Below are 27,513 nucleotides of genomic sequence, written 5' to 3'. Positions count from 1 at the left end.
CCTGCCATTGCTCGTGCCATCACCCTCTGACCTGTGTGCATGCTGTCCTCCACCAGGCTGCCCTCACCTGGCCATACAGCTTGTCCTCGGGGCTGGGCTGTGTCTTGTGGTGCTTGGCGTTCATGCAGACGTTGAGCAGGTCCGTCCTGGCCCGCGCACTCCTGGGCTGGGCACTCCCTGCAGCGATCACCAAAGCCAGAAGCAGCAGCTGCATCATCTGCCAGGCCATGTGCATCTATTCCTGCCAGAGAGCCACCGTCAGAGGTGGACAAGGCCTGAGGGAGAGGCAACAGCCATGTGATTGTGTACTGTCTCCCTCCCAGGCCCAGATCTCTGCTGTCCCCACCCGGCATCCCCTACAGGGCAGCTGAGCCAAGAAATGCTGGGCATGTAGAGGTGAGAGGGAGCCCTTCCCCTACCTGGAGGCAGGACCTCCACCAACAGTGCTCTAGGTTCAGGCTCTGACACCAGCTTGCTCTGTGATCTTGTAGGGAGCCACCGCCCTTGTGGACTTCCCCTCTTGGATTTCTCCAGTGTTTTATGCAATTCTTTTCAAATTTGCACAAGGAGGAACCACAGGTGGTGGCCTGCTGATGCAGGAGTGAGGCTCTAAACAGCCTCAGGCTTCTGCTTCCTCAGCCTGTTCTCTTACCCCAGGGCAGCTGAGGTTTAGATGCCCAGGGAAGCTGAGATGGGGACAGCAAAGGCCATGGAGCTGTCAGCTATTGTTCATGGTCCCAGAGCAGATGCTGCGGGAGGCAAGGGGGTGGGGGCAATCGCACCTCACCCTTCACCCCTCCTGGGTCTTGGGAAATTACCTAGGCAGAGGCAGGCTCAGAGGTTGGGGGAGGCCAACAGGTCAGCGGCAAATGGAGGAGGGGGCTGAGCGAGAACAGTGGGAGCTATCTCGCCTCCCATCTCTCATCCCCACTTTTCCCTCTGTCCTGTTGCAGGGCCTTACCTCCATTCTCAGCCCACCTGGGAAGGTGGAGTCTCTCCCACCTCCCTACCTACTTTATAACCCCATCCTGCCTGCTTGATTAGACCCTCTGTTAGGGAAGGTGCACAAGGCTTTGTCTAGGAGACAGCTCAATTGTCTTTCAATAAGGATCCAGTTAAATTATGGTACATCTACCCAGTGGAATTTAATGTGGTAACAAAGAAAGAGAAAGCTCCTGATGTACAAATATGGAAAAATCTCCAAGTGCATTGTTAAGTGGAAAAAGAAAGGTGCAAAAAAATGCTATGTAAAAAAAAAAAAATTCTCTGTAAAAAAGGAGTAAGAATGTCTGTGTTGACCGGGCGTGGTGGCTCACGCCTGTAATCCCAGCACTGTGGGAGGCCGAGGCAGGCGGATCACTTGAGGTCAGGAGTTCGACATCAGCCTGGTCAATATGATAAAACCCAATCTCTACTAAAAATACAAAAATTAGCTGGGTGTGGTGGCACACGCCTGTAATCCCAGCTACTGAGGAGGCTGAGACAGGAGAAGCACTTGAACCTGGGAGGAGTTTGCAGTGAGCCAAGATCACGCCACTGCACTCCAGCCTGGATAACAGAACGTGACTCTGTCATTAAAAAAGAAAAGAATATCTGTGTTTGCAGGTGAAAATTCTATGGCAAGGTATGAAAAGAAATTAATAACATGGTCACCTGGCAGAAGAGAACAGGATTAGGCATGAGACTTTTCTCTGTAAACCTCTCCACATTGTTTTGATTTTTGGACCATGTGACTATAAATCTTATTTAAATATATATAGGTATGTGTGTATACATACATAAATATACCAAATATGAAGTGAAAATACTAAGACACAGAATGACTTCTCTGACTTGATAGTATGTATGTAAATTTTGATAACACTAGAATGTATACAACGGTACATTTAAGTTAAGGATACTATACATGTGCTTGCAAAAGTATGAACATGAAGCCACCAAGAGTTCTGGTCCCTGGACATACGTCCAGTAAATTCGATGCAGTTATACCATATATATCCCATTTCTGTGCACGAATGGTAGCATGCTGTTCTGTACTTTGCTTTTTTGGGTAGTTTCACTATAAATGTATTCTTTTGACAAAAAAACAAAAACCTCATGAACTCAAGTTATCCACAGTTGCACACTTGAGTATTACTGTACATCTGATAACATAACTAAAGTTATTTCTTTATGCCTTGTACGGTCTAAACTTAAAACTATTTCATTAGCCGTTATAAAAAAAATTAGTGCTGGCCGGGCGCGGTGGCTCACGCTTGTAATCCCAGCACTTTGGGAGGCCGAGGCGGGCGGATCATGAGGTCAGGAGATCGAGACCACGGTGAAACCCTGTCTCTACTAAAAATACAAAAAATTAGCCGGGCGTGGTGGCGGGCGCCTGTAGTCCCAGCTACTCGGAGAGGCTGAGGCAGGAGAATGGCGTGAACCCGGGAGGCGGAGCTTGCAGTGAGCTGAGATCGCGCCACTGCACTCCAGCCTGGGTGAGAGAGCAAGACTCCGTCTCAAAAAAAAAAAAAAAAAAAAAATTAGTGGGCTGGGTGTGGTGGCTTACACGTGTAATCCCAGTGTTCTGGGAGGCTGAGGTGGATGGATCGCTTGATCCCAGGAGTTTGGGACCACTTGGGCAACATAGGAAGACCTCGTCTGCACACAAAAATTGCCACGTGTGGTGGTGCAAGCCTGTAGTTTCAGCCATTTGGGAGGGTGAGCTGGGAGGATTGCTTGAGCCCTGGAGGTCGAGGCTGCAGTGAGCTGTGATGGCACCACTATACTGTCGGAGTGAGACCCTGTCTCAACAACAACAAAAAAAAAAAAAAAAGAAGAAGAAGAAGAAGAAAAAAAATAAAGAAACAAAGAAAGTTAGGAAAGAGAACTTCATGTTTTCAAGTTAAAAGTGCCTAATCCTTGGTTTGTATTTCTCCAACACTCTTGCAGGCAGCAGAATCGCTACTAACCTGGGAAGATGACCGGCACTCCTCCTGTGTTTTGCTTATGTAGTGTGAAGTGATATTTTCCCATTATGATGTTGGGAACATCTCCAATACTGTCATCATTAACTTGGCTAGTAGAGAGCCTCTCCTGAGGCAGAGCCTGTATTTTCAGTCTGGCCTCAGTATCTGGTCCTGCTACAGGTGAGTCTGAGGTGATAAGACCAGTGTCTAGTTATGAAGCCCTTGCCTCCCTAGGGCTCCATTATGGATGAGTCCTGCACCATAATCAGCAGCCCTCTGCCCTCCCTCCATTGCACCCACCTATGACTTTTCTCTTCTTTTCAATGCCGTCCCCCAACAACCTCTGCCTGTGACTTTTTGAATGTGTTGCGGGGGTCTTTGCAGAAGAATTGCCCAGCTGAGTTTTGCCCAAATTCCTGACTCACAACATCTTGGAATGTAATAAAATAGTTACTATTTCAAGCAACTATGTGTATTTGATTTTTAAACTTTTTGTTTTGAAATAATTTTAGACTTGCAGAAAAACTGCAAAAAATCGTCAAAAGATTTCCCGTATGTTTTTATGCAACTTCCCCAAATGTTGGCATCTTATGTAACCAAAGCCCAGTTCTTAAAAAAATCAGGAAATTAATATTGAGGCAATACTGTTAACTAATCTACAAGCTTTATGCCCTTTACACCAGTTTCCCCACCAATGTCCTTTCTCTGGCCCAGGATTCAGTCCATGATTCCAGGTTGCATGTAGTTGTCATGTCCCCTTAGTCTCCCTCCAATCTGTGACAGTTCCTCAATGTCTGTCTTTGTCTTTTATGACCTTGACACTTTTGGAGAATTACTATTCAGTTATTTTGCAGAATGTCCCTCAATTTGGGTTTGTCTATACTTTCTTGTAATTAGCTTGAGATTATGCATTTTGGCAAGAAAATTAGAGAAGAGAGGTGCTTTTGTCAGTGTATCATATCAAGGGGTACATGATGAGGGTTGCTACATCTTATTGCTGGTGATTATTGGGTTAAGGAGATTTCCTTACTATATAATTATTAGTTTCCCTTTGTTAGTAATCCTACCTTGTAGGGAGACACTCTGAGACTATGTGAATATCCTTTTCATGTTTTCATCCACTTAGTTTAACACTGTTTGCAGCAATACACCACAAAATTATGGAATGATTTGTTATGCAGCAACAGACAACTAGTAAACCCATGAGAGTTAGTATTGTATTTCTTAAACTCTGGGGAAACAATTTGGCTTATAACCTTAGTTTAGCCACACAGCAGTTCCTCTTTCTACAACAAAACTCCCAGGAAAAACAGAGTACTTATCACATTAATCTTTAAATGAAATCAATTATAAAAGTGAGTAGTTATAGCTTGTAATCCCAGCACTTTGGGAGGCCGAGGCGGGCGGATCACGAGGTCAGGAGATCGAGACCACGGTGAAACCCCGTCTCTACTAAAAATACAAAAAAAAAATTAGCCGGGCATGGTGGCGGGCGCCTGTAGTCCCAGCTACTCGGAGAGGCTGAGGCAGGAGAATGGCGTGAACCCGGGAGGCGGAGCTTGCAGTGAGCCGAGATCGCGCCACTGCACTCCAGCCTGGGCGACAGAGCGAGACTCCGTCTCAAAAAAAAAAAAAAAAGTGAGTAGTTATAATAGTCAAACTTACTTTACCCTCTGTGAATATTCTGCATGATGGATTTGAGACAGTGGACTGAATAATTGCTCAGGAAATCAGCACTACCTCAGTTACTTTCTGATGGGTCCTTATGGTACAGTAAACAGGAGATTTCATAGACAGAAATACTTGCTCTTCAAGCCTTCTTCAATCATGAGAATGTTTCTGAGAAGCTTCTGAGCAAATACTTCTATGGAAGCTGATCACAGATCTGAGGTCTTTGTACTTCATAATTATTCTGTCAATCACAGTCATATTAATTCCTCCTCTGCACATGTATCAATAGCATTACGCCCACAGGGTCCAAAAAGAAAAAGGTATGTCCTCAACCAATGAATTTCTGATATTATAGACTTCATAAAATTCATGCCTTCCAATCCCAGGCTCCACTATTGTGGCCAAGGCCAGGTCTGGCTGAGTTGCCAATGGTGCTAAAGACTCTACTAAAGATTCTGGTGAATGCCAAGGCCAGCCTTCATCCAAGTGACCAGAATATCTTTAATGAATGTCTGGTTTTCAGTAGCCTCTAGATAAAAGGCACACTGATTTGCTACACCTACAACTATAGCCATTGCCTTTTTGCTGGTTGTTTTGACCTGAAACTTAATCATGGGCGTGGCCTCTCTTTAAGGCTTTCTATCTCAGGTACCAAAGATGATGGCAAGAACAAAGTGCCTGTCCACTACATCAAAGATCAGATGGTTATCCGAGTCCAGCATCTAGATGGACTGAGCCCCCAGGGAGTCCAGGCAACTGTTGAGGGTAGATGGGCCAATCTTTATTTTACCTTATTTTTTATTTTTGGGAGACAGGGTCTCACTCTGTCACCCCAGCTGGAGTGCAGTGGCACCATCATGGCTCACTGCAGCCTCAACCTCCCTGAGTATCTGGGACTATAGGCATGCACCACCACGCCCAGCTAATATTTGTATTTTTGTAGAGAGGAGGTTTCGCCATGTTGCCGAGGCTGGTCTTCAACTCTTGGGCTCAAACAATCCTCCAACCTAGGCCTCCCAAAATACTGGGACTACAGGAGTGAGCCACCACGCCCGGCCAAGATGGGCCAATCTTGAGTCTTGCCCAAATTCTTGGGCAAAATCTCACAAAATCTTGAAGTATAATTAAACTCACAAAATCTTGAAGTATAATTAAATAAGTATTGTGTTTTTGTTTTGTTTTGAGACAGAGTCTTGCTCTGTCCCCCAGGCTGGAGTGCATTGGTGCGATCTCAGCTCACTGCAGCCTCCGCCTTCCGGGTTCCAGTGATTCTCCTGCCTCAGCCTCCTGGGTAGCTGGGATTATAGGCATGTGCCACTATGCCCGGCTAATTTCTGTAGTTTTAGTAGACACAGGGATTCACCATGCTGGCCAGGCTGGTCTCGAACTCCGGACCTCAGGTTATTGGCCCGCTTCGGCCTCCCAAATTGCTAGGATTACAGGCATGAGCCACTGTGCCCAGCCTAATTGGTATTTTTTTTTTTTTTTTTGAGACAGAGTCTCGCTCTGGAGACTCTGTCTCCAGGCTGGAGTGCAGTGGCGCGATCTCAGCTCACTGCAAGCTCCGCCTCCCGGGTTCACACCATTCTCCTGCCTCAGCCTCTCCGAGTAGCTGGGACTACAGGCGCCCGCCACCACGCCCGGCTAATTTTTTGTATTTTTAGTAGAGACGGGTTTCACTGTGGTCTCGATCTCCTGACCTCGTGATCCGCCCGCCTCGGCCTCCCATAGTGCTGGGATTACAAGCGTGAGCCACCTCGCCTGGCCCTAATTGGTATTGTTTTAAGCCACCAAGTTTATTTGATTTTCTTTTAAAAGAAATGAGGACTGTTGAGAGAAAAATTATGTTTCAAAATTTATCATACACTTGTCATTAAATTCTAGTGTCAGTTGTTTTTAAGCTTTTGCCTACATTTTAGATTAATCCTGCTTATTCCTGTGAACCAACTAGTGATCTCTGGCTGTAGCTCAGAAGAAATAGAAGGGATGGGTAATGTAAAAATATGAATCAATATTCTAGTTCTGGGCAATTATCCTGCAGGTGATAGGAGTAAATAGGATGTGGTGCCCATAATCTGGAGGTTTTTTTGGGAAAATGAAACCAAGGGAGCAAACCAAAGCCAAATCAATCTTAGCAGGCATAACTATAGCCACCAGTTATCTTGGCATGTCAGCAGACTTGGGATTTTTGAGCTGTCTTTACCCCCTTGTTGTTCCATTTTGATACACGTCATCTAATAACCCAAATTGTTTCTTCTCACTTAGAGGCCATCAAACTCTGAACAGAGCCTTTAATGATGGCTCCCTTTAACCTGGGGCCCTTAGATAGGCCTCTGAGGGAGCTCTGATTGCTATTTGCCCAAAACAGTGTCCCCTGTCAGCAGGAAGTAGTTAAGATTGTCTTTGTCCCTATTCTAACAACAGGTAGTTGTACCTCTTCAGAGAGGGAAATGAGAGGGACAGGAGGCAGCCAAATGCCTAGGCAAATAGGGACTGGTCCCTGGTGAAACCCCACCTCCAAGCCAAAGCCAGTTTAAAGCCTGAAAGCCAAGCTACAAGCTAAATCCTCATACCAGATTGAAGACTTGTCTTCCCATCTGTTGTGCTTTCCTCTGACTGATCCCCACTCTTCACCTATTTTACATATACTTACCCTTTCCTAATTGGTTTTCTACACTGTTATGCCCATATTTGAGTGATGTCTTTACTTTAATCTGTTTTGCATACTCACAAACCAATCAGCATGCACTCCCCGTCCTGTGCATATAAAGGCCCCAGACTCAGTCAGTAGATGGGAAGATGGCCGGACTTCAAGGAGACAACTGGACTTTGAGGAAGAGATGGCTGGACTACAGAAGAGACGGCCTGACTTCGGGGGAAGATGACTGGCCCTTCCTGTTTCCTCTCCAGCTCCCCTTTCTGCTGAGAGCTGTTTTCATTGCTTAATAAAATTCTCCACCTTCATCATTCTTCAATTGTCTGCACAACCTCATTCTTCTTGGACACTGGCCAAGGGCTCGGGACCCACCAAGTGTGGGTACCCAGAAAGGCTGTCACATTGGCTTTTTGCTCTTGCTGGCAGAGGGCAACCACCCCATGAGACGAGACAAGGGGCCAACTGAGCTGCTAACACACCACCGTCCATGGACAGCAGAACTAGGAGAGCACTGTAATACCCTGGGGCTTTGGGGTCATGGGCACCCCCACCTGGGCATTGCCACAGGCCCCACATGGAGATTTCTCCTGCCAGTGCCCAGAGCAGCTGGCTGGATCTTGCCCTTGCTCGCTTGCACCTAGACTGGCCGAGGGCCCTGCGTGGAGCTTGCTGCTGACAGCACCTGGAACAGCCAACCAGATCCTGCACTCACTCATGTGCTCCCTCCTGCAAGGGATTGAGCGTGGTGGACTGAATAAACAGGGCACCCCTCTTGTGAGTCCAGTGAAGGGTCCAAGAAAAAGTCCTGCATCAGAAGCACCCAGGAAATGGAAGGGAACAGTGGGGCACTGGAACATGGGTTGGGGGACAGCCAGGCCCTGGGGCTATAACTGCTGGTGACAAGATTGTGAGAATTTGGGTGCTAGGGTAGTCAGGCAGGCAGGACCCAACCCTCTGGCCTCCAGCCAATATTCCTGCCTCGAGTAGAACTCCACAGAGGAAGGGTGACAGGGAGGACAGGGTATGACCAATGCTCTTATTTTCCTAAACTGAGGCCCACATGGGAGAGAGATGGTACCTGTGTCCATGTCCTAATCTCTGGAATGTACGAATGTTACTTTATATGGCAAAAGAACTTAGCAAATGTGATTAAGAAATAGGTCTTGAGATGGGGAGATGATCCTGGATTTTCTGAACGGGCTTGATGTAATCCTGATGCGAGGGAGGCAGGAGCTCAGAGAGAGTAGTAGGACACATAAAGGTGGAAACAAGAGGTTAGAGGGACGCAAGTAAGGGGGGCCACCAGCCCAGGCATGCAGGTGGCTTCTGGAAGCTGGAAAAGGCAAGGAAATTGATTGTTCTTGGAAGCTTCCACAAGGAATGTAGTGCTGCTGACACTTTGATTTATGGCTTCTGACCTCCAGAATTGAAAGAGAACAAATCTGTGTGGTTTAAGCCAACAAGTTTGTAGTAATTTGTTATAGCAGCTATAGGAAATGAATACAGAGCCAAGGTCCCCAGAGGATGGGTAATAGACCTTGGGCTGGATTAGAATCCAGTCAGTCAGCTCCCCCAGTTGGAGCCTCCTTTCTCCCTCAGTACTTAGATCAAGGCCTCTAGATAGGGTCACTGAGCAGTTCCTTGGGTCAGAAGCTGAACCCTATCACATGTATTGTTTCGTTTGACCCTGACAAGAACCCTGTGGGGCTGATAGTGCCCCTACATTGCACATGGGGAAACTGAGGTTTGAAGGTGTGAAAGGAAAATAAATCTTAGGGCCCCAAAATTACTAAGGGCAAGTCAATTACTACGGGAAAAGTCAATTACTAAGACCAAGTCAATTACTAACGGAATAGTCAAGCTGAGAACTGCTTAGGGCAAACCTACCTCACATTCTATTCCAAGAAAAATAGCTACTAAGATTAAAAAGAAAAAAAACTACACACCTTCCTCATAATTTTTAGACAAAGGATAGACAGAACTCAAAGTCATCTCTCTGCTCACTGAGATAAAAGCATATCATATCTGATTGCTTCCTTTGGAAAGGCTAATCAGAAACTCAAAAGAATGCAAATGGTTGTCTCTTAACTAGCTATGACCAGAAGACCCCCACCCCCACTTCAAGTTGTTCCACTTTTCCAAACTGAAACAATGTACACCTTACATATATTGATTGATGTCTCATGTCTCCTTAAAATATATAAAACCATGCTGTGCCCCAACCACCTTGGGCACATGTTGTCAGGACCCCCTGAGGCTGTGTCATGGGTGCATGCTCAGCCGTGGCAAAACAAACTTCCTAAATTGGTTGAGATTTGTCTCAGATACTCTTTGGTTTACAAAGGTGAACAGCCTTGGTCAAGGTCAGAGCACGCAATGAGGAATCAATGAGCTGGGCCCCAGATTCAAGTCCTCTGCTCTTCCCTACACACTACAGACACTGTATATGTCCAGTAGATACATTTTGGTGTCTCATTCATTCATTCAACAGATACTTGCTGAATATCTACTGATGCCCAGGTACTGTGCTGGGTGCTGAGGATATGCTGGTGAACACTTGTGATGCCCAGAGATGAGGAAGAGAGGCATAATTTTTTTTTTAATTAATTTTTTTTGCATACAAAAACAATAAACATTTTCTAAAAATACATACAAACAAAAAGATGCGTATCAAACATATTAGGAAGGTTGCACATGGGAAGTTGGGGAATAGAAATGGGGGGTGGGAGTTAAAATAAATGAGAGAGGGACTTTATACGGATCAGTGATAATAACTCAATCCTCTATTTGACAAAGAAGAGGGAGAAGGAAGAGGAAGAAAAAGAAAGTGGGATAAAGGATCAGAAAGGGAGGAAAATAGAAAAAATTAGAGTATGACTCCAGGGTAGACCTGTTTTGTTGTCACTGAGTTGGTAGGTTGGTTTGTCTGTTGTATTCTTCATGTTTCGCCAAGTTGGCCAGACTGGTCTCGAACTCCTAGCCCGAAGTGATCAACCCGCCTCGCCCCCCAGAGTGCCGGGACCACAGGCGTGAGCCACCACGTCCAGCCCCCACATTGCTTCTGGCCTCCGTGGTAGACCTCCCAGACGGAGCGGCCAGGCAGAGGAGCTCCTCACTTCTACCCAGACACGGGGCGGCCGGGCAGAGGAGCTCCTCACTTCCCAGACGGGGCGGCCGGGCAGAGACGCTCCTCACTTCTTCCCAGACGATAGGTGGCCGGGCAGAGGCACTCCTCACTTCCCAGACGATGGGTGGCCGGGCAGAGGCGCTCCTCACTTCTTCCCGGACGGGGCGGCCGGGCAGAGGCGCTCCTCACTTCCCAGACGGGGCGGCCGGGCAGAGGCGCTCCTCACCTCCCAGACGATGGGTGGCCGGGCAGAGGCGCTCCTCACTTCCCAGATGGGGCAGCCGGGCAGAGGCTCTCCTCACTTTCCAGACGATGGGTGGCCGGGCAGAGGCGCTCCTCACCTCCCAGAGGATGGGTGGCCGGGCAGAGGCGCTCCTCACCTCCCAGACGATGGGTGGCCGGGCAGAGGCGCTCCTCACCTCCCAGACGATGGGTAGCCGGGCAGAGGCGCTCCTCACCTCCCAGACGGGGCGGCCGGGCAGAGGCGCTCCTCACTTCTTCCCGGACGGGGCAGCCGGGCATAGGCGCTCCTCACTTCTTCCCGGACGGGGCGGCCGGGCAGAGTCGCTCCTCACTTCTTCCCGGACGGGGCGGCCGGGCAGAGGCGCTCCTCACTTCCCAGACGGGGCGGCCGGGCAGAGGCGCTCCTCTGCAGAGTCGCTCCTCACTTCTTCCCAGACGATGGGTGGCCGGGCAGAGGCACTCCTCACTTCCCAGACGGGGCGCCCGGGCAGAGGCGCTCCTCATTTCTTCCCGGACGGGGCGGCCGGGCAGAGGCGCTCCTCACTTCCCAGACGGGGCGGCCGGGCAGAGGCGCTCCTCACTTCTTCCCGGACGGGGCGGCCGGGCAGAGGCGCTCCTCACTTCTTCCCGGACGAGAGGCACAATTTAAACGAATAAGCACACAATTAGATGTATAGTTAAAATAAGTGGTATTTGTTCAGCCATTTTTATAGCAGTACTGTTTGCAATAGCCCAAAAGTGGAAACAATCCAAATGTTTATCGAAAGATGAATGGATACGCAACATGTGATATGTACAAATGACTATTACCCAGCCTTAAAAAGGAGGAAAATTCTGACACATGCAACAACAGCTTCGTAGATGAACCTTGAAGACATTATGCTAAGTGAAATAAGCCAATTATAAAAAGAAAAATACTGTATGATTCCATTTAAGGTACCTGGAGTAGTCAAAATTCATAGAGACTAAGTAGAATGGTGGGTGCCAGGGGCTTGGGGAGGCTGGGTGGCGAGCTACTGTTTAATTACAGAGTTTCAGCTGGGAAAGATGAGAGTTCTGGGGAATGGATGTAGTGATGGTTACACACAATGTGAATGTACTTAATGCCACTGAACTGTACATTTAAAAATGGCTAAAATTGGCCAGGCGCAATGGCTCATGCCTGTAATCCCAGCACTTTGGGAGGCTGAGGTGGGCAGATCACCTGAGGTCTGGAGTTTAAGACCAGCCCAACCAACATGGAGAAACCCCGTCTCTACTAAAAATACAAAATTAGCCAGGCCATGGTGGCACGTGCCTGTAGTAATCCCAGCTACTTGGGAAGCTGAGGTGGGAGAATCACTTGAATCCGGGAGGTAGAGGTTGTGGTGAGCCAAGATCGCGCCATTGCACTCCAGCCTGGGCAACAAGAGCAAAACTCAGTGTCCAAAAAAAAAAAAAAGTGAAAATTGTAAATTTTTTGTTATATATATTTTACCATACATTATATACATACATATAAAATATATATTTATATATATATACACACACATATACACACACACATAAATGTGTGTGTGAGTGTATGTATTAGGTGAGGTGCTATAAGAAAAAGAGAAGATGCTGTGGAAGAGTGCTCCTTGCACCAGAGCTAATCTGGTTTGGGGCTGCAGGGGGGACCTCTCTGAGACCAAAATGGAGGGAGCTGACCCAGTAAAGAAGGAGGACAGCGGCCCAGGCAGTGGGAGCATTGTGCAAAGGCCCTGAGGCAGAACATGTTTTAGTGGGTCTGAAGATCTGCAAAACCGTTGGGGTGTGGTTGGGGTGCAGAAAGCAAAAAGGTTGGCTCTAGATGAGGGTGGACAGGAAGGCAGGGCCAGATCTTGCCTGGCAAGGACTTCAACTCACAGGCTAAAAGCAATGGGAAGCTAGGGAAAGGTTTTAGGCAGCCATGTATGGTTCGTAGTGGTGTGGCAGGAAGCTAGCCAGTTATTGCAGTAGCCCAGGAGATAGATGGCTCTGGACTGGAGTGGGGCATGGAGATGGGGATATGTGGCACTGGGGTGGGAGTGGCGGGGAGGTGTCAGAGAACCAGTTACCGAGTTTCCAGCTGCACTGCAGTGTGGGAAGTTTGACTGGAGGCTCCCCTGAACCCATTCTCCAAAATGGTGCCTAATCTACAAGTTGTTTTTTTTAATTGTAACAACATACATATAATAAAAATTATCATTTTAACAATTTTTACATGTCCAGTTCAGTACACTCACATTAAGTACATTCACATTGTTGTGAATCCATCCAGAACTCTTTTTTTTTTTTTTTTTTAGACAGAGTCTTGCTCTGTCACCCAGGCTGGAGTGCAATGGGACCATCTTGTCTCACTGCAACCTCTACCTCCTGGGGTCAAACAATCCTCCCACCTCAGCCTCCCAAGTAGCTGGGACCACAGACATGCACCACTATACCTGGCTAATTTTTTTTACTTTTGGTAGAGATGGAGTTTTGCCATGTTGCCCAAGCTGGTCTTGAGCTCCTGTGCTCGAGTAATCCTCCCACCTCGGCCTCCCAAAATGGTGGGATTACAGGCATAAGCCACCACTATCAGGCTCATCCAGAATGCTTTTCATATTCCCCAGTTGAAACTGTATCCATTAAATACAATCCTCCCTCAACAGATGTAGGAGATTGGTTCCAGGAGCCCCCCATACCCAAATCCACACATACTGATGTCCCACCCTTCGTATATGTGGGTTTCGCATCCTCTGAATACTGTATTTTTTATCTGTGATTGATTGAAAAAATCCACATATTAGTGGACCCATGCAGTTCAAACCTGTGTTGTTCATGGTCAATGGTAATAACTCTTTTTTTTTTTTTTTTTTTTTTTTGAGACGGAGTCTCACTTTGTCGCCCAGGCTGGAGTGCAGTGGGTGATCTCGGCTCACTGCAAGCTCCACCTCCTGGGTTCACGCCATTCTCCTGCCTCAGCCTCCTGAGTAGCTGGGACTACAGGCGCCCGCCACCGCGCCCAGCTAATTTTTTGTATTTTTAGTACAGACAGGGTTTCAGCATGGTCTCGATCTCCTGACCTCGTGATCTGCCCACCTCGGCCTCCCAAAGTGCTGGGATTACAGGCATGAGCCACTGTGCCCGGCTGGTCAACGGTAATAACTCTTTAAGTAGAAACAGAATATCTGTAAAAACAAAAAATACCAAAACAGTAATAACTCCCTACTCCCCAGCCCCTGGCAACCACCATCCTATTTTCTGTCTCTGAATTTGTCTTCTCCAGGAACCTCAGAAAAGTGGAATCCTACAGTATTTGTCCTTTCGTGACTGGCTTATTTCATTTAGTATAGTCTTTGAGGTTCATACATGTATTTGCAACAGTGTTTAGGACAAAATGTTGTTGTAAAGGTTGCTAAAAGTATGATGCAAAGACTGAGAGGAGGCCGGGCGCGGTGGCTCACGCTTGTAATCCCAGCACTTTGGGAGGCCGAGGCGGGCGGATCACAAGGTCAGGAGATCGAGACCACGGTGAAACCCCGTCTCTACTAAAAATACAAAAAATTAGCCGGGCGTGGTGGCGGGCGCCTGTAGTCCCAGCTACTCGGAGAGGCTGAGGCAGGAGAATGGCGTGAACCCGGGAGGTGGAGCTTGCAGTGAGCCGAGATCGCGCCACTGCACTCCAGCCTGGGTGACAGAGCGAGACTCCGTCTCAAAAAAAAAAAAAAAAAAAAAAAAAAATGACTGAGAGGAAGCAGAGCAAAGTTAAGACTGAGAAATGTGGGCAAAGTTTCTCCACACCAGCCAAGGAGCAGGCCTTACCACCCCACCCCGCAGCACACACCTGAAGCTTCATTTCTCCCCAGCACCCGCTTAGGGCCAGCTGATGTTCCTGGGTCTCCCTGCCTGTGTCTGCCTGAGTGTGTATGACTGTGGTTGTCTATCGGGTGGGAGGATATACGTGTGTACCTGTGCATTTGTTTTCTATTGGTGCCATAACAAACTACCACAAGCTAAGTGGCTTAAAACAACACAAATTAATTAATTAATTGATTTTTGAGACAAGGTCTCGCTCTGTTGCCTAGGCTGGTCCCAAACTTCTGGATTCAAGCGATCCTCCTGAAGCAGGGGAAGAGGGAAAATATAGCAGGAGAATAGCAAAGGGGATTAAAATTTGGATCAAGGGCAGAATGAATAAAAGCAGGGAGCAGAAGCCAGGTGAAGGGGCAGGTGAGCAAGAAGCAAGATAAGAAGCAGAACAGCCAAAACAAAAGTGAGAAAGAAGCCCCCATGTAGGCTAAATCTGGACCAAACCTGTTGGGGGCAGCTCCTCAGAGATGGGCATGCACATTAAAGAGAAAAAGTATCCTTAAAATGACCCCGTATGGTAATTAGTTCATCGAAGCTCATGCATATGGACTGCAAATCACTCATGTACTTAAAATTATGGGATGGAGGTGACACACAAGGGCCAAAGTAACTAAGCAACACATCTATCAGTCAAAAAGGCAGACACTGGCTAAAGATTAAGCAGCCTTGGGAAGAGAAGAAACACACACACACACACACACACACACACACACACACAAAGACCCAGAGTACACAAAACTAATGTTGATCTCATCTGCCAGAGGTCAGTCCACTCTCCCCCTTCGAGAGTGTAATACTGTGCTTAATATCTGTGTGTGTCTGGTCCAGTTCTTTGTTCAGGACACCAAGAGCCTGAAATTACAGAGCACTATCCAGTAACACACCTACCACAGCCTCCTGAGTAGCTGGGACTACAGGAATGTGCCACTGTGCCCAGCAAACAACACAAGCTTATTAACTTACAGTTCTGTAGGTTACAAGTGTAACATGGGTCTCAGTTTAGGGTGTCAGGGGCCGGGTGCCGCAGCTCACGCCTGTAATCCCAGCACTTTGGGAGGCTGAGGCAGGCGGATCACCTGAGGTCAGGGGTTCGAGACCAGCCTGACCAACATGGCAAAACCCCATCTCTACTAAAAATACAAAAATTAGCTGGGCGTAGTGGTGGGCGCCTGTAATCCCAACTGCTTGGGAGGCTGAGGCAGGAGAATCGCTTGAACCTGGGAGGCAGAGGTTGCAGTGAGCCGAGATCCCACTATTGCACTCCAGCCTGGGGGACACAGCGAGACTCTGTCTCAAAAAAATAAAAAAATTAAAAAAAATTAGGGTGTCAGCAGGTCTTTGTTCCTTTCTGGAGGTTCTAGGGGAGAATCCGTTTCCTTGCCTTTTCCAGCTTCGAGAGGGCACCTGTGTTCCTTGGCTCATGGCCCCTTCCTTCATCCTCAAAGTCAGCAATGTAAAATCTCTCTGATGCTTCTTCCTTGTCACGTCTTGTTTTCTGACCACAGCTGGGAAAGCTTATCTGATTTTAAGGATTCGTGTAAATAGATTGGGCCCACCTGGATAATCACCCCATGTGAACGTCCTTAAACTTAATCACATCTACAAAGTCCCTTTTGCCAGGTAAGATAGACACCATAGGATTAGGACACGGGTATCTCCGGGGAGCCTTCATTCTGCCTACCACCTCTGCATGAAAGTGAAGGGGTGTGTGCGTGTGTGTGTGTGTGTGTGTAGGTCTGTGTCTCCTCAGCCTTCGCCTCCAATGCAGAGGGCCTCTCTTCAAACTTTGCGTCTATTTTGCTATAGTCAGAGTAAGGAAACCTTAGCCCATTAAACCTTAGTGAGGAAACCTTATCATATACTTGTGGTAAGCAAATGTATGCAAAACCATCATGCAAATAGGGACCTGGCTGGAGCACTTCTCCTGGGGCTGGCTTTCTAGGGAACTGGAAGATAATTCACAGAGATCCCTTCCAACGCATCTATCCATCCCAAACTCAGAGTCAGGTCCAGGCAGGCCACAATGATGGGAAATAAATGAGGTGTTGAGTGACCATGAGGCAGAACAAGCCTTATACTCCACACTAAGGTGCACTCCCTCAGCTAGCCCACCCAGTGGAGCTCTCCAGCCCCTCCCACCCGACCAGCCTGCCCTCCACACACCACGCTCTCCTGCCTGGGCATTCTCCTCATTCCTTCCAACCACAGCCCCTGCCTAAGGAGGCCTCTCACACCTGGGAGGTTTCCTCTTTCCTCCTCTCTGACTCGAACTATGAAGCATCCTTCAAGACCCAGCAGAAGTCTCCCCTGCTCAAGGAAGCCTTTCTCAGCATGTCCCTGTCCTCCTCCAAGGGTGTGCCTTGTCCTTTAAGCACAGGGTACTGTCTCCTGGTCCTGTTTCTTTCACAGTGCACATCACCAAGATGGCCACACAACAGGCCCTCGGTCAATGCCATGTCCTGGGCACACCACACCCTTTCAGGCCTCTGCACTTCTGCACATGCTGTCTGCTCTTGACTAGAATATTCTTTCCTAACTCCTCTTGCAAGGTCTCATCTTCTCTGAGGAGGCTTCTCCACCTCCCCTCCCACACTGCTCTTCTCTTTTTAACATTCCCACTTTTCTCTTTTTTAGAACCTATCCCTGTTATACCATTCATCATGTGAACTATAATTCCATTAGACCCAAGGAAACAAACCCATCTTATACAAACATTTGTTGAGTGGCTACTCTGTGCTAGACACTGTGCAAGGTGCCGGGGAAATACAGATGAATCACACAGAGATCTGGCCTCAACGGCCTAATGACTTGCATTAGTCTGGTACCCACACCATACTGGGTAGTTGCAGAGGACTAGGACTCAAATCGGATTCCTCTGTGAGTCCCCATCGGCAAACACATACCAGCCCACAAGGAAGATTTGTGGAACAATGCAAGATTTTGACATTCTTGAGTTGTAGCTTCAACTCAGACAAGCCGATTTACTTTCCTGAGCCTCAGCTTCCTCATCTGCTAAATGAAGGCAGAATTCCCAGGGCTGGGCTAAGGATAAGTGGAGACTATGAGTGGGAAAACCCTCTGGAGACCAACCATCCCTCCATATGTATGAAAGGTAGTGACTGTGACTGTTACATTCTCTTCTGTCCCCTACCAGGGTCAGCCATGCTCCTCAAGGTTTATGGAAGGAATGAGTAAGCAGCTTTCACTAGCACTGAATTCACACCACTCAACTGTGGCCCTTCCTGGATCCTAGAGAATTCTCTGCATAGAGTCATGGTTTCCATCTTCAGCCTCTGGGCTCTGGATTTATTGATTTCTGTTGAGAAATCTGCATCCTGCTCCTGCTTTCCATTGCTAGGCCCTGGTTTGTATAAATCACAAATAAGGCAAATGTAAAAATCTAAGAATGGAAAGGGTCAAGCTCGGGGAATCCCTTCCAGGGACTCACATCAGAGCTGGTGACATGGTTAGGATATTATGTTAGAGAACACGGAAGCTTGTGAATGGGGAGACATCTACCTGGGGTCCCCAGCAAGTCAGCAATAAGACAAAGGTGAGACCCAAGATGCCCAGATCCCATCCCATCCACTCCATATAGGGCCACCAAAGACCTTCCCTATCTGGGTCCCCTATCATTCTTTCTCATCTCTCTCCACTCCACATATCTAGTTCTGCCCAGATTCTCAATGTTCTCCAAACATGCCCTTGAATGAAATATGCCTCTTTGTGCACCCTCTTTTCCCACTTATCTACCAGTGGGCTTAACTCCTACTCATCCCTCAAGGCCCACTCAAATGTTTCCTTTTCTGGAACAAAAGTCTAAACTTAGTTTGTCCAGAACCCATTCATCAATCCCTCCTCTGTGTTCTCATGTATTCTCTACATATATTGATTTTAACATTTATTACCCTCGTCTATAATTGTCTATAATTGTCTTAGTACTCACTATACTCTATTTTTCTCTAGGGAAGGAATTATTTCTGCTTCCCCTCTGTCCCCAGGGCCTAGAAAGGTGTCTGGCACTCAGCTGGTACTCAATAAATGTCACCAGCTAACCAGTCATCATGACTTACTGAGCCTGGCTGATGACCTTGAAAAGAAACTCTGTTACTAGGGAATTTCCAGCAGGCGGAATTATCAGGAAGGACGGGGCAAACGGTACCTGAGGTAAGAATCCTGTAAGAAAAAGATGCCGGAGGAGAAACTGATGGAGACACAGGTCATGGGAGGAAGATGAGGAATCCAGGAGAAGGTCATGCTGGGCCCTGGGGACATAGTAACCATTCAGTCCCTGCCCTCAAGGAGCTTAGTCTGCTGGGGGAAATAAAAGCACAATTTTGTACAGAATGAGGCTGTAGTAGACCATTTTCTCCTCCTAATACCCTTCCTTTACATGGCTTCCAAGTTACCATCAACTCACCCAGCTTTCTACTTATCTTTTTGGACCTCCTTCTCCATCTGGTTTGCTGCTTTCCCTAGTTTCCTCAAATTCTGAATATTGGAGGAAACTATTTTCCATCTACACTCACTTCCTTGGTGATCTCATCCAGTCTCATGACTTTAAACACCATCTATATGCCAATGACTCCCAAATGATCTATGCAGCCCAGATCTCTGCCCTGACCTGCAGACTCATATGCCTTCCTGCCGCCCCAACATCTCTACTCTAATGGGCATCTCAGACTCAACACACTCAAACCTGAGCTCCCTGTCAAAAAAAAACAAAAACAAAAAAACCCTCATCACCTCCCCAGTCTTTCCCATCTCAAAAAAGTGCCAACGCCAATCTTCTAGTTGTTCAGCCCAAAAATCGTGGCTCCTTTCTTATTCTGGCATTCTACATGTTAGCAAACCTTGTAGTCTCTGCCATCTAAATAAATTCAGAATTCAACCACTTCTCATCCACTACGTCTAGATTATCATAATAGGCTCCCAAATGGTCTCCCTTTTCTGCCATTGTCTCCCCTACCCCCAGTCTATTCTTTGTAGAACAGCCAGAGTAACTCAGTTAAACTATAAATCCCAGATTATGTGGACCCTGTGCTCACAACCCTCCACTGGCTCCCCAACTCCTCATCTCCTACCTATTACTCTCCCTAGAGGATACTATGCCCAAGCCATTCTAGGCCCTCTGCACTTGTATTCTCTCTCTCTGAAATGCTCTTCCACAAATATCAGAAGGCTCTCTGCTCCTTCAAACCTTTACTCAAAAGTCACCTCCCCAGTGACTTTGGCCCCCCAAACTAAAATAAAACAGCTCCCCTGCAAATATTTTATTCCCACTTCTCAGATTTATTTTTTCTCCTATTTACTGCAATCTTACAACTACATATTTTATTTATCTATCTTCTTTATTGTTTACCTCTCTCAGAATGAAGGCTGCATGAAAAGAGGGACTTTTTTGGTCTGTTTTGTTTACTACTGTATACCCACTACTAAGAATAGTGATGGACATATACTAAGGCACTCAATACGTATTTGTTGAATGAATGAAAAAGGTAGTCATTTCCAAGAGGCAAAGTTTACTCTTTAATGAAAAACTATAACAAACAGTGCTATTTGGCAATATAATCACATTCAATATGCACAGTACACTACCTCTTGAACAATTCTTATCCAATCTTCACATCAGCCCAGGATAGAAGGAAGGCTGGGCAGAGATTATGATGCTGGTTGACAAAGAAGCTGAGTCCAGAGAGAGGAAAAGGAATTGCCAAAACTCACACATCTGGCCAGGACAGTACTGGAAATGCGGACGACTGCTGTCCATGGAAGAGGCTGGTAAGTGATGGAGTTTAATAGGAATTGGGTTTGAAGGACCTCTGTTGCCAGAAAGCATGAGTATCTCTAAAGGGGAAGCTGAGTCAGAGGTTACTAGAACAGAGGTATCAGCAAAGGAATGGGAGAGGTGACGAGGCCGATCTCTAAGGGTACTTGGCCCAGGCCTGAGGAGGGCAGCTGATTCCCTTAGCAACAGAATGCTGCGCCCGAGGCTGACTAGTCATTCAAGTCTGTACATAATCTCCAATGTCAGAACTCAACAGGCAACCTTAAGAGACCACTAAGTCTACTGCATGTCTGCAGGGTTTGGCTTCCCTGGACTGTGAGGTCTTCCAGGGAAGCGACCATATTCATAGATTTATCCCCAGTTTCTAGCAAGGCCTGGAATATAGTAATATTGTAACTCAAATATTTTTGTTCAGAGCAAAAATTAAAAAGAATGAATGTGCTCAAACGGGAAACTGAAGCTGAGAGAACACAGACAGGAGGGGCGTAACATCAACCAGCAATTCTGGAGTAGTAACAAGATTAGTTTTCTGGGATGCAGCAGGACGAATCGCCCTCGCAATAAAAGGTTGCTGTCACTTCTTCAGAAGGGGTTAACAAGCAAATGGTGACTGGGAACAAAGGGGCAGGGGTTAAACGGAGCCGTAGTGGTGGGGCCAGGATGGAGAGGCCGATTGGCTGAGACTCAAGGCGGGGCAGATAGGTAGGGGCGGCACACTTCCTTCCCTAACAATGTGACTAAGGTAGGTCAACGCCACATCCGGTTTAGTGGGCGGGAGCGAGGGGGGGGGAAAAAAACAAAAGGAGACGAAGGACGCATGCGTTTGGTGAGTCCCGGATTCTGGTGGGTTCTTCCGCTCAGGCTGGGTGAAGCGCTTCCGGGTCGCCGCCGGCAGCAGCCTCCCGGCGCGGTAAGTACAGAGGCAAGGCTGCAACCGTCTCCTTGCCCCTTCATTCCTTCTTCCCCCAGAGAAACCCATTTCCTTTGACCCGACTCCCCAGGAGCTCCATCTTGAAAGTCGGTAACCCTTAAAGAGCTCCAGCTCATTGGCTGCTTCCTCGAGACTGTCTCACCCCGTCACACAAGGTCCGTCATTCATTGGTGTCACTTCCTGTCACCCAGCATTTCTTTCAGTTAATTGGTCCTGCCCAGGCCCCGCTTTTTTCGCGTTTAGCAACCCTATAAGGCCAAATTTCTGTCTGAGACCCGCCCTGCTTACTTTCTGTTGGTCAACTGCATGGTCATTATCGTAATGAGCAAAGAATGGGCGGTGGCTTTGCGACGGTGGGTTGGGCTTTCGGAGCCGAGATCTCTGGCCTGTCAGTACTTCTTGGACATGAGGGTGTCTGCCCTCGTGCCTAATTACGCGGGTTGGGAATCTGAGATACAGAGAAGGGCAGCGGCTGGCCCTGGGTCGGTCAGATAAATTAAGACAAAAGCAGGACCAGGCATCGATTATTTTCTCCTGCTCATCCCTTTCACGGAGGAGTTCTAAGCCCCGACTCACTGTATGACCTAAAGCCGGTCTCTGCCTGTCGCTGGGCCTCAGTTTGCGTGTCTTCAGTTTAATTCAGATTATCTGGCACTCCTGGTCGGCTCCCTCAGCCGCTCAAAGCTGATTGTACCCTTATAATGTTAGTTCATCCATTCAATCTTCCATCTACTTATTTATCCACTTATTCATGCCTCCTAGAATGTCTTGCTGAATCCTGCTTGCATATGCTACAATCCCTCCACCCCGACATTTGGCTGTGATTGATGAGAGGTCGTTAGTGTCCTAAATTTCTGACACCGGGTGGGTGTGGTATGGGCCATCATAAAGGGTCAAAAAGCAGGTTTTAGTGTGTGGAGGAGGTAGGGATAGTTTCAGTAGAACCCTGCTACCTCTAATTTTGTATAATTTCATAATGCCAGTCTGCATTCTGGATTCTTATCCCTACACTTGACTCCCATTCTCGTCCCTCCTTGAACAGCCTGCAACAGCTTTATTTATCCATTATTTACTTAATTATCAGAATAACTTTGACAGTGGTATAATTGTTATTATCCCCATTTTACAGATGAAGACACTGAGGCCCAGAGAGGTTAAGTGACTCAGCCAAGGTCAAACAGCTAGTAAGTGGTGGAGCCAGGACTCAAAGCCAGGTCTGTCTGATTCCTAGGGGGAGGGGCTGCTTTCCTGCTGTCTTCCACCCTATCCCTAAATCAAATTACAACCAAATTAAAAATGAAAACAAAGCAAAACACATTTACTTGACCCTTTCCCTCAGTCTAGGAGCCATGTCCACTTTGTTCCCCTCACTCTTCCCTCGTGTGACTGAGACACTGTGGTTTAATCTGGATCGACCCTGTGTAGAAGAGACAGAGCTGCAGCAGCAGGAACAGCAGCATCAGGCCTGGGTGAGTGAGCAGCTAGCACAGCACAGAGACCCCATCATAGACAGAGACCCCAGCACAGACAGAGACCCCCTTCAGTGGGCCATGACCCAACCTTACTCCAGAAATCTACCCAGGAAGAGCTTTTTGCCCTGAGCTGGGAATAATCAGGCTGGGAGCCAGGGAGCCAAGGTTCTCATCTTGTGGTACCCTATTTTACAGGGGTACCATGTGACTTCTGGGCCAGATTAGAGCCCAGGCTGCTGACACTCAGCCTAAGCTCTTTTCCCTAAAGCATAGGAAATAATTTTGACTACTGAGGATCTAGCAGATGATGCTTTCTAGGCTGCTAAGTCTCTCACTTCATCTTCACCATAATTATACAAAAAAAAAAACAAGGCTCAGAGAGTTTAAGTATTTGGATCAAGTTCATAAATGGCAGATGACAAGAAAGGGATTGTATCTCCCTGAGAACTGGGTGGAAGCTTCTCTCCAACACGTGTGGGTTGTCTTCTGGGCAGAATGGGACAGTCCCATGCCCCTGATCTGCCCTACTTGGGCTCTGGCCTTGTTCCTCTGTGCCTTTGCCCACAGCTCCAAAGCATCGCAGAGAAAGACAACAACCTGGTTCCTATTGGCAAGCCAGCCTCAGAGGTGAGTGGCTATCAGGTGGGGCCTGTGTGGGGGCCGCAGTGGACCGAGGCTCTGCTCTAATTCTGAATGTCCTGTCTCTGACCCAGAGCAGTTGTGGTTCTCAGTTCTGGGTAAAGGCCAAAAAGGGGAGATAGGAGGGGTGGGCATTGGGTCTAGCATTAAGGTCCTGCAGAACATGCACCAGCCTGCTAGACTCAAGGAGGGAGGGTCAGGGGGTGGGGGGTCATTCATTGGCCCTAGAGAGAGGCTCAAGTGGGTCAGTTCTTGAACTGGTCCACGCAGGCCTGTAGGGCTTACAGGCTCTGTCCTGCCCACCAGCACTATGATGATGAGGAAGAAGAGGATGATGAAGATGATGAGGATAGTGAAGAGGACTCAGAGGATGATGAGGACATGCAGGACATGGACGAGATGAATGACTATAATGAGTCACCGGATGATGGAGAGGTCAATGAGGTAGGCAAGGGGTATGAGGGAGGGCCTCTGTTCCTGGGCCCCTGCTCCTGACCCAATTGATGGCCAAGGGGTACAGAAACCCTGGATCCAGCCAGGGGCAGGATCTGGGGCTGAGGCTGGCTGAGGCCCCTCCCCACCCACACCCAGCCTCCTCTCCAGGTGGACATGGAAGGCAACGAACAGGATCAGGACCAGTGGATGATCTAGGTAGACAAGGCAGGGTGGCCTCAGGGAGATTCCAGGCCCACCCAAACCACCCTGCATCCCAACCCCCAACCCCTGCCCACAGAACCAGCTGATGGCCCCAGTGCCTGAAAGTGCCCTTGGGCACCTCCTCAGCTGCTGCCAGGATCTGGTCTCCTTGGCCCCTCCCAGGCCATCAGTCTGCACTTGAAATCCCCAGGGCCTGAGCCCCACTCCACCTTCCTGGCCAGTACCTCACCCCTTGATTGCCAGGTCTGGTCTCTTTCTAAGTTTCTTTAATAAAGACAAAGGAGTGATTTTCCCCCCATGTCTATTCCCTATTTGTTGGTGGGGCCCAGGGAGTCCAGCATCTTCTTTTGGGCTTTAGGAAGAGGGCACTCAAGGGACATCAGCCATGCCTAATTGGCTAGGTGGGCCAGAGTTAGGGAAGGCCAGGGCATCCCTGGCCCTGGGTCCAGGGTTCTGTGCCATTTTCTTTGGCCCAGCTTGCATCCAGCTATTCCTCCAGGGCGTCTAACTCATTGCCACTTCCTCTGATCCCACCCAGAATGGCATGGGCTGAGGATGGGAGGCTTTCTGAGGCCGAGAACTGGGAGGCCCCTGGAGCTCTCCCATCCAGCTTCCTTCGTGTTAAGAGAGAAGATTAAATCTCAGAGCAAGGTGGGGATTCCCTCAGAGTCACTCAGCAAATCAGTGACAGAGCTGGATCGGGAGCTCAGGCTTCTTGCTGTCCATGGTTCTCTCTGGAAAGAGGGGGCCTAGTGAGATCAAGCAGCCTGATAGAACTTGACACTTGAGGTCAGTGTAGAGGCTGAAAGGGGTAAGAGGTGGGAAGGGAGACTCCCTAGCCCTGAGCCCAGCATGTGTCAAGGCCCCAAACAGGAAAGGGAGGGGATTCTGAGGTCCCTGCTTGGGTGGGGGTGGAGGTGGGTGTGGGCATCACTAAGTACCCCTGGGCCTGGACCTCAGCCTGGCCCAGCATAGGTGAGCTGAGCTATGCCATCCTTGATGGCAGGGAAGTCTGGAAGGCCAGTGTGGTGGAGGCGGCAGTGGTAGCGGCCACAGCTTTTAGCATACTGCAAGAAGCGGGGTGCACCAGGGAAGAGCACATGGTCAGCCAGCACAGTGGCACCTGCTGGCAGTAGGGCATGGGCCTCCAGCAGCTGCAGGTCCCTCAGGTAACATCGTGGCCGGTGTGCCAGGAGCACCAGGTCTGCCCGACTCAGCTGATACTGGGTGCGTAGGCACGGGATCACCTTCTCTGAGCTGCCCACGATGAGCTCCACCTGTGGGGATGGGGGAGCTGGAGGTGAGGGTGGGGGGAATTGTTCTCCCAGTCAAGACCCCACCAGAATCTGGCTTACTTCATGCCAGGTCCTGGCTTAGCTCCCCATGAGTGTTCTCACATTTCCTCTGACCTCAGAACCTAAGAAGTCAGGATCAGTATTGTGATTTCCATTCTGCCTGTGAAGAAGCTGAGGTTCAGAGGATGCATGCTTTGCTCAAGGTCACATAGCTAACAAGAGGCAGAGTAAGAGCTGGACCCAAATTTGCTGGGTTCCAGAGACCTTCCTCTTAGCTGTTTCTTTTGTCATCTGGCAGAAAATAATGTGCAGATGACTTGGGACAGGAGGGCAGGAGCTCACACACCATCCAGCATCACAGTCCCCAGAGTGGAGGTGCTTCCTTCTCCTTAGATGGGAGTCCCTCACAAGGGATGTCTGGCTAGGGCAAGGCCTGGGGTGACAGAAATCTGGGTTGGGGAGATGGGAGGCTGACCATGTGCTCATCAAAGCCGGCCAGGCGGATGAGTTTTTCAGCCACTGCTGCCGTGCGTGGGTCCCGCTCCACAGTGAGAAGGCGACCCCCAGGGGGCAGGGCTCGGGCAATAAGCAGGGTAGAGTATCCACAGTAGGTTCCCAATTCCAGCACACAAGCAGGGGCCTTCTCCTCCACCAGCCGCATCAGGATCTGACCTATGAGGGGAGATGGCTGTTGCAGAAGACATGGGAGATGGATGCAGGGCCCCTGATAGAAAGATATCTCAAATGCCCACCTGCCTCACTGCAGCTCCCAACCAGCTGGGGTCTCATCTGTCTCTTGTACTATAGCCCCCGCTGCCCTCCTGGTCCCCGTCTCCTACAATGTAGTCTTCACACCAGCCCTGGAATCTTTCCAACAAATCTGACCTTATTATTCCTTGGCTCCTGTGAGCTGAAGGCCTTTGGGATTGAACTTGGGATTCTCAGCCTGGCATTCAGGACCTTGGACCTGATCCTATCCTACCTTTCCAGGTTCATCTCTCAGTACTTCCCACCTGTGGCCTGTATCACAGCCATCCCAAACAACTGTGCCCAGAATCCATCATGCTGTCTCATTCCTTCATGCCACATGTGTATATGTGGCTGGCTTTGCCCTTCCCACCCCCATCTCCATCTGCCTGGCCAACTCAGAACTTCCAGATTCAGTTCAAATGTTGCTCTTTCTCCATGAAGTCCCAGGCAGAAACAACCACCTTATTTTTCAGATTTATGAGGTCTCTGTTAGAATTTGTAGTTTCATTCCCCTTTTATTGCTCATTGAATGTATTTGATCTTGGAATTGGATGAACTTTTATTTATTTATTTTTGAGACCGAGTCTTGCTGTGTTGCCCAGGCTGGAGTACAGTAGCGTGATCACGGCTCATTGCAGCCTCGACCACCCAGGCTCAGGCAATCCTCCCACCTCAGCATTTCCAGTAGCTGGGACCACAATTACTCACCACCACACCCGGCTAATTTTTAAATTTTTTGTAGAAACGGGGGTCTCACTTTGTTACCCAGGCTAGTCTCTAACTCCTGTGCTCAAGTGATCCTCTTGCTTTGGCCTCCCAAAGTGCTGGGATTACAGGCATGAGCCACCGTGCCCAACCAGTAAATTCCTTTTCTTTTCTTTCTTTCTTTTTTTTTTTTTTTTTTTTTTTTTTTGGGACAGGTTCTTGCTCTGTCACCCATGCTGGAGTGCAGTGGCACAATCACAGCTCACTGCAGCCTCAGCCTCCTGGGCTCAAGCAATCCTCCCACCTCAGCCTCCGAAGTAGCTGGGACCACAGGCGTGTGCCACCATGCCCGGGTAATTTTTGTATTTTTTGTAGAGATGGGTTTTTGCCATGTTGCCCAAGCCGGTCTGAAACTCCTGAGCTCAAGCAATCTGCCCACCTCAGCCTCTCAAACTGCTGGGGTTACAGGCGCCAGCCACCACATAGCCGAATTTCTTAAGACCCTAAAAGCACTTATGCTGGGATTGAGATAAATCCAGGCAGACAGCTACCCTAAATGGTATGTGGAAGCCTCCATGGTGGAGAAGAAAGATGTGGAGACAGATAATTACAAAGCTATGGGTTATCTGCTGAGATGGTTATTCCACTGTGTATTATGGTTCCTTTGAGGCCAGCATTTGTGGCTCATTCATCTCTGTGGCCTCTACCCCTCTCCCTGGCACCTAGCACATTCCTAATACAAAAGAGGTGGCAATAAATGTTTGCTGAATAAA

The 27,513-nt window shown here is 48.4% G+C and overlaps 3 protein-coding genes and 1 long non-coding RNA gene across 23 annotated transcripts in view; 2 read left to right on the top strand and 2 right to left on the bottom strand.

Moving 5' to 3' along the window:
• The window catches only part of LOC129484586 (uncharacterized), a 54,836-nt gene extending 47,244 nt beyond the window's left edge, over positions 1-7,592 (top strand). For 2 of the 4 annotated variants that reach the window (XR_010121335.1, XR_010121337.1), the window contains 2 exons: positions 2,935-3,131; positions 7,365-7,592. This is a non-coding gene — a long non-coding RNA (uncharacterized lncRNA). The remainder of the gene's footprint in view (positions 1-2,934; positions 3,132-7,364) is intronic. The other 2 variants (XR_008658469.2, XR_010121336.1) reach the window with 2 other exon arrangements.
• Positions 1-21,095, bottom strand: part of FOLR3 (folate receptor gamma) — a 24,769-nt gene extending 3,674 nt beyond the window's left edge. Inside the window, exons 1-4 of the mRNA XM_055282807.2 lie at positions 20,097-21,095; positions 18,666-18,814; positions 2,552-2,786; positions 68-241 (exon numbers count right to left, since the gene is read on the bottom strand). Coding sequence (XP_055138782.1) covers positions 68-235 — 168 coding nt within the window. The 5' untranslated portion in view covers positions 236-241; positions 2,552-2,786; positions 18,666-18,814; positions 20,097-21,095. The remainder of the gene's footprint in view (positions 1-67; positions 242-2,551; positions 2,787-18,665; positions 18,815-20,096) is intronic.
• On the top strand, positions 21,063-27,513 carry ANAPC15 (anaphase promoting complex subunit 15). 17 transcript variants are annotated; one of them, XM_063641286.1, is made up of 7 exons: positions 21,063-21,117; positions 21,261-21,377; positions 22,352-22,406; positions 22,562-22,691; positions 23,262-23,321; positions 23,640-23,777; positions 26,276-27,513. In XM_063641286.1, the coding sequence occupies exons 4-7, from the start codon at positions 22,572-22,574 to the stop codon at positions 26,588-26,590; spliced, it is 633 nt and encodes a 210-aa protein (XP_063497356.1). In that variant the 5' UTR covers positions 21,063-21,117; positions 21,261-21,377; positions 22,352-22,406; positions 22,562-22,571; the 3' UTR covers positions 26,591-27,513. The 17 variants fall into 17 exon arrangements, with proteins under 17 accessions (XP_063497356.1, XP_063497353.1, XP_063497352.1 ...); XM_063641283.1 differs by having other exon boundaries at positions 22,352-22,436; positions 22,567-22,691; XM_063641282.1 differs by having other exon boundaries at positions 22,352-22,436.
• The window catches only part of LOC129484569 (leucine-rich repeat-containing protein 51), a 29,364-nt gene continuing 26,094 nt past the window's right edge, over positions 24,244-27,513 (bottom strand). Inside the window, exons 11-12 of the mRNA XM_063641265.1 lie at positions 25,761-25,957; positions 24,244-25,267 (exon numbers count right to left, since the gene is read on the bottom strand). Coding sequence (XP_063497335.1) covers positions 24,947-25,267; positions 25,761-25,957 — 518 coding nt within the window. The 3' untranslated portion in view covers positions 24,244-24,946. The remainder of the gene's footprint in view (positions 25,268-25,760; positions 25,958-27,513) is intronic.

The sequence above is a fragment of the Symphalangus syndactylus genome, chromosome 6 (assembly GCF_028878055.3).
Source record: "Symphalangus syndactylus isolate Jambi chromosome 6, NHGRI_mSymSyn1-v2.1_pri, whole genome shotgun sequence".
NCBI classification, from domain to species: domain Eukaryota; kingdom Metazoa; phylum Chordata; class Mammalia; order Primates; family Hylobatidae; genus Symphalangus; species Symphalangus syndactylus.
This window is presented reverse-complemented; position numbering and strand designations above follow the sequence as displayed.